The sequence below is a fragment of the Triticum urartu genome, chromosome 1A (assembly GCF_056163025.1).
Source record: "Triticum urartu cultivar PI428250 chromosome 1A, HENAU_Tu73, whole genome shotgun sequence".
NCBI classification, from domain to species: domain Eukaryota; kingdom Viridiplantae; phylum Streptophyta; class Magnoliopsida; order Poales; family Poaceae; genus Triticum; species Triticum urartu.
Genome location: NC_141873.1, coordinates 45,942,077 through 45,948,244, shown reverse-complemented (window position 1 = coordinate 45,948,244; position 6,168 = coordinate 45,942,077). Strand labels below are relative to the sequence as shown.

The 6,168-nt window shown below is 37.6% G+C and overlaps 1 protein-coding gene across 1 annotated transcript; it reads right to left on the bottom strand.

Annotated features, from left to right (window-relative positions):
* Positions 1-573: 573 nt before the first annotated feature.
* Positions 574-1,526, bottom strand: LOC125550501 (uncharacterized). The gene is made up of 4 exons (XM_087516783.1): positions 1,358-1,526; positions 1,209-1,243; positions 782-996; positions 574-749 (listed from the first exon to the last, which is right to left on the bottom strand). Exons 1-3 carry the CDS (start codon positions 1,509-1,511, stop codon positions 853-855), a joined length of 333 nt encoding a protein of 110 aa, XP_087372909.1. The 5' UTR covers positions 1,512-1,526; the 3' UTR covers positions 574-749; positions 782-852.
* Between the last annotated feature and the right edge of the window lie 4,642 nt (positions 1,527-6,168).

Below are 6,168 nucleotides of genomic sequence, written 5' to 3'. Positions count from 1 at the left end.
ACCATTCTCTTTGATTCGTGGGATTTTAAAAACACGGGAATAGAAAAACATAGGATTAGAATTCTATGGTCATCTCAATCCTATATGATTTTGGGTTGTTTGATGGCATCATTGAAAAAATAAAGGATTCTTACAAAGAGATTTGAATGAATGCTAGAAATCTTAAGGAAAGTAGTACAAATAAATCCTTACGAGAAAATTCTATAGAATTCAATCATATGAATCAAACAATCAACATAAAAAAAATTCTAAGGATTACAATCCTCCAAAATTCCTATACAAATCGTTTGAATAAAAGGAGCCCTTATTTGCTGAGTACAAAAGCCTCTGGAAAGAACCTGATGTTTGCTCTGTTCCATCTACACCATTTATTTGCCGGATACAAAAGCCTTTGGAAAGCATTTGATGTTTGCTCCGTTCCGTCTACACCATTTATTCGCCGAGTACAAAAGCCTCTGGAACTCGGCAAAGGCGGCGATTCCAGTAGTGGCACATGTATTTAGATCGTCAATTTTACCAGTGAAACATGTGTTATATGCGACTAAATGTATACGATTGTAATTCATCGCTGAATGGAGTTTCTAAACATATTTTTTTGGCATATTTCATTACTATAAATATATTTGGCATACAGTACAACCCTTACTCTTATATCAGTTACAAACTTAGGAAAACCAGTGCCCGAACCAGTGGTTCGCATACCTTGCAGAAACAACAACCATAGTACTATACCCATCAATTCTGATCTAGTTATATATATATATATATATATATATATATATATATATATGTTGTTAATTAGTTTAAAAATATATATGACTCTGTGCAGGAGCAGAGCAGCAGTCATGTCCATCAGTGAGGTATAGGCTTGAAGCGAGGCCTGGAGAACGCTGGAGTCGGGTCGTAGCGGCCGTAGTCGTTCGTCTTCACCATGAGGTTCCTTGGATGGCTGCCTGGAGCTGTCGTTCCCTCCTTGTGCACAGCGTTGTGATGTTCCTGAATTTGGCGAGATGAGAGCAATATAAGACATTATTTCGTGATAAAGATAGCTCCAAATACATAGAAATTTAAACTTCTCAATATGGAACCTCGAATTATATTCAGTTTATATTGTCAACTTGTAGTTCAAAGTTCAAACAAATCATCTAGTTCTCAAACAAGTATTGTACAGGGCCTGAATGGATGGATAATCGAGTAGATTGGCATACCTTCTGAATCTTTTCTTCGGCCAGCCCCCTGCCTCCTACAAAGACCACAACAGAAGATCTCCAAGTTAAAAGTTTAGCACCAAACAGAAGACAAATACTTTCTATGGCACAGCAAAATCAAAAGGTTGGGAACAGGGGAAACAACCGACCTGCGGCGCAAACCGAAACGACGATGAGCAGTAGAAGAACAAGGGAAACTGTACCAACCCTACTGGAGCCCATTTTCCCCTTCTTCCTCTCAGCTCCCTCTAGCTCTAGTCCCGAGTTCCCTCGAGCGCTGACTGATGCATCCGAGCAGTACATAACATGGTTTATATAGATAGCTGGCCTGGATATTGGCCTGATCGTCTCGTCCGAAATTCTCCTTAGAATAACGGAAAGCGATCGAGAGGTGGATGGTATAACGGCCGCTTAATTTTGTCTCCATGTCTTTTGAGCGTGCATGCGCAAGTGCGTGCTAGTGCGCTGCTAATGTCCCAAGGCAATCAAAAGGAAGGAACAGATTAGGCGTTAATGGAACCATATATTGGTTGTCTACCGCGCTAGAGCGGATGACAAGGAGAACCACTTGGGCTTGGTTGGGAGCACCATGGAAAGTAGAGGCCGGGGCTGCATAAACAAACTGCACTGTGGCTTCCGAGTCAGTGTGCAGAACTCGTGATGTATGTCGACCGTTAAGTAGACGATACCCCGCACATTGTTGTGATAATTTGGTTAAATGCATAATTGGATGCTAGATAAACAACTAAAATTAATAAAAATAAAACGAAAGAGTATTTTTCTTGATATACAATTTAAAACATTAAAAAATATAAAGCATATAACAAAAACATGTATAAAAGAGAAAAGAAATTAGATTACATTTAAAAGTGTCATTCCAAAGAAAACAACTGATGAATTGCATGCATGAACTGATGATGTGACAGTGCTGCATGGATATGCTAACACAAAAAATGTAACTTATAACTTATATGCATGATATGTTGACGTGACATGGTTGCACGTCTAGAAAAAATAAGTAGTGGGTTGTGTCATAATTAAATCTAGTGTGATTAAAAACCCATTTAGAATCCACTAGTGCATGTTGCACCATAGAGAATTCTCGTGTGTAGATCAGATGGATGCTAGGCAATTTTGATAGTAAATTTAACGGCTATGACAATTTTGATGATGTGGAAGTATGCATGTCATGATAATTAGAAGTAGCGGGAGATCACTCTCTTAGGTTCTTAGGTATATAGGATTTGCACGTCATTATGTTTTCATCAAGAAGCAAGCAGAAAAAGACATCCCACTAGTAATAGAGTACGCGCGGGGGGGGGGGGGGGGGGGGGGGGGGTGTCTATGTCTCGCTTATAGCGAGACAAATGTCCGCCTTGCCTGCGAGGCTCCGAGCATGCTACAATGAGCAGGTGGTGGGCTGGTCCAGTATGGGACGAGGGTTGTCATACTGACATCATCCTGATGTCACTCAAATTTTAATTTTTTTAATGTTTTAAATGCATATATTTCAAAAACATAAACTTACTTTAAAATTAAAACCATGAATTTGAAAAAAAGTGTTAACATAGTATAAGTTTTTTGTTAGCGTAGGTTTTAAAAAAAAGAGACAAGTCCATATTACAACATCGAATACATTGAAAGTCTAAAATACAATCCTGAACTACAAAACTGTCTGTTTACAACCCTGTGCTGGGAAACCATCTAGTCAAAACCAGTCAAAAACGATCAGAAACCTAGTCCATAGTTATTATTTGTCGGGTCTTGAAAGTTGAGGGTTGTGAACAAGACGGTTTCATAGTTTATGGTTGTGTTTTAAACTTTGTGGTAGTTAGAGGTTGTAATATGGACTTCTCACTTTAAAACAAATTGACAACTTTTCAAAGAAGTGTATGTGGCAATAAAAAAACATTCTAACATCTAAAAAAGTATGTAAATTATTTTTTTAAATGTGTAAAATGTAAGCAAATGGTTGTGTAATGTAAAATATGTTTCTTAGCATTAAAAAATGTTCGTGACATTTTTAGAAATGCCCCCGCGTTCAAAAATATATGTTCGTGTATTTAAAAATGTGTTCCTAATTTTTTTGTGTAATGTAAAAAACAATTCGTACAATTAAAAAATACCAAGTTTTTAAAAAACGTTTGGGACATTTAAAAAAATACTTATGCAATACCAAAAATTGTTCGTGTAGGTAAATAAATGATTATTTCCATTTAAAAAGTGTACATGATATTTTGAAGAAATATTCACGTGTTTCCAAAAAATGTCTGTGAAATTTTGATAAAAAATTATACACAGGAAAAAATATTTACTTAGTTTAGAAAAATGTTTATCGCCATTATGAAAGTGTGTGATGTGTATTTTGAAATATTACCTTCTATTCACAAAAATTGTTCAAACCATGCATTTTTATTAAATATACATGAAGAATTTGAAAAATCTCCAACGTGTATCAAAAAAATGTTTCATGTGTGCGCTAAAAAAATGTACATTGAGTATTGAGAAAAAGTAAACTGTTTTTAAAAATAAACTCAACAAAATAACATAAGTAAAAAACCAAGAAAGAAACAAAGAAAACCAAAGTATAACAAAGAAACAAAATAAAAGGCAAAGAATACCGGTGAAAAAATGAAGAAACCAAATTATAATGAAGGAAAAAAAACAAAATAATGATGAAAACACGTGAAAAAAACAAAACAAAGAAAAAATAAAGAAAACCAAAAAGGAAAAGAAATGGAGCTGAGCGAACCTAAAGTGACATGGGCGGCAGGAAACCTGCGCTAATGGAGCGGCACGATAGTCACTCGCCCGTAGGCAATTCCTAATAGGAACCGATACGGTATCAGAAATTTCTACCGGCGAGACATAGTGCCCGGGCGCATGACATATTATTTCACATAAAGGACAAATTCAAAATTGAATAGTACATAACGTAAGTTGGGTTTTAGAGTTGGCCTATTATCACATTAATGTCAATTTTATCATTTTTGTATCTCAGTCAATGTTTAGAATTTTAGTATTAAATTTTGTGACAACTTAGATTGATGTTGTGTCAATATGCTAGATTTTTTTTCAAACATTTTAAAATGTGTTACGGCATCCGGCGCTCGATGTTGGTGCACTAGATACATTCCCCCTGGAAGGTGTAGCTACTACCGACATCTTCCTTCATGCCGCTCTTCATGTACCATCGGACCTTGGACCGCTTGGTTCTAGTTGCATTCCAACAACTACTATCTTTCGAAACGGGGGTTGAAAATTCTACTAAATTCTAGAACATTCAAACACCCTTGGTTATGGGGTACACACGTACAACAACAAGATTCTCAAACGAACCAAAATAGTCGACACTTTTTGCAACCACTTGCTTTTGCTATGAATATCCTTCCCTTTGAATAAGGTCGTAATACCAATTACATACCACATCAAAAGGGGAACATCTCTCAGAAGGAAAAGGGCATCAACATAATAAGTGTTGAGTCACGTGTAGTACGTGTTGCGTTGGATGTCGAATGATTTACCATCGACCAAGTGGTGCCAACTTATTAGACCATTGCTAAAATTCTTGCAAATAGGTTCAAGCCTCACTTTTCGGATTACATTCACCTGTCTCAACAAGCTTTCATAGAGGGCTAACGTGTTAGTGATAACATTATTATCACTCAGGAAATTACCCATTCTTTTGCAATTAGATCATGGAAGTATCATGGTTTTATGCTAAAATTTGACATTGCAAAAGCTATCCGTCGTTCAGAATGGAATTTCATTGTCTCTTCTCTCACACGCAAATGGCCACATGGTTATTTTGTTATTTTGATCTATCAATGCATGTATTCTCTTGTCTTATGTTATCATTAATGGGCAAACTTTGAAGATTCGGGAGTAGCAAAGGTATCAGGCAGGGTTGTCCATTATCCTCCTATCTTTTTGTGCTGACTATTAATGAGCTTTCTTTGTCTCTCAATGATGCTATGACAGCTAAAAACTTGGAGGGTATCGTCAATGCCGGAGCTATGTGCATTTCGGGTGGGAGGCTATGGCCCCCCTATGATTAGACAAAACACCGAAGAATTTTTTGTAGGGGCTAAGATTTAAAAAAATAGTTATTAGCCCCCGCCTCCCCCCCCCCCTCCCCCTGCCGTTCTCTGCTAGCTTCGCCACTGGGCATCGTGCTTGGACTAAATTGTCCTCCTGTCCACTCTTTGCTTTTTGCAAATGACCTTCTGATTTGTGGACAAGCAACTCATCAGGAAGCATCCGAGATGGCACACATTCTCCAACACATTTGTGCTAAGTCAGGTCAAACCCAAAAATGGAACAAATCTGCTATCCTTTTCAGCGCCAATGTCCATTTTCCTAGTTCCAGCTATGAACAGTGATTTCACTCACCTAGGTCACCCACTCATTCTTCTGGCAAAAAATAGAACCACTCCTTACAATTTTGTGCTTGATAAATTTATGGCTAAGTTGCCCTCTTACAAAGCCAACATGCGCTCGCATGCTGCTAGGCTGGAACTAGTTAGATAGCAAAGAAATTTATTGCATGTCTACCATTTTATTAGCAAAGAAATTTATCGCTAAACTAACCGCTATGATCAGGATTTTTTGGTGGACGGGAATTTAAAAAGGATAGCTCATCCAACAGCCTTTATTTTAGAGTGTGAAAAGACATTTGCCCTTCCAAGCAGGAGGGTGAGGGGTTGGGTATTAGAAATATCAAGGCCATTAATCAGGGTCTCATTCTTTCTACTGCCTAGAGAATTGCTGCCTCTCCCACCTACCACCTCTACCTCATCCTCAAGTCTAATTATTTTGCTGACTCCTCTCTTTGGGCTGCTAGTTCTAAATTCCCAAAATCTACTTTCTGGACCTCCATACTTAAGTTACTCCCTATGCTCAAAGGACACTCTTTCTTCCAACTCACCGAGGTAAAACATTTCTCTTTGGAGAGCTCCTT

Excerpts from the sequence above, each read along its gene's own strand:
- LOC125550501 (XM_087516783.1), bottom strand. The coding sequence starts at position 1,511 with ATGTACTGCTCGGATGCATCAGTCAGCGCTCGAGGGAACTCGGGACTA. Across the intron at positions 1,244-1,357 it reads CGTTTCGGTTTGCGCCGCAG|GAGGCAGGGGGCTGGCCGAA; the intron begins GTCGGTTGTTTC and ends TGGTCTTTGTAG. Across the intron at positions 997-1,208 it reads CCGAAGAAAAGATTCAGAAG|GAACATCACAACGCTGTGCA; the intron begins GTATGCCAATCT and ends CGCCAAATTCAG.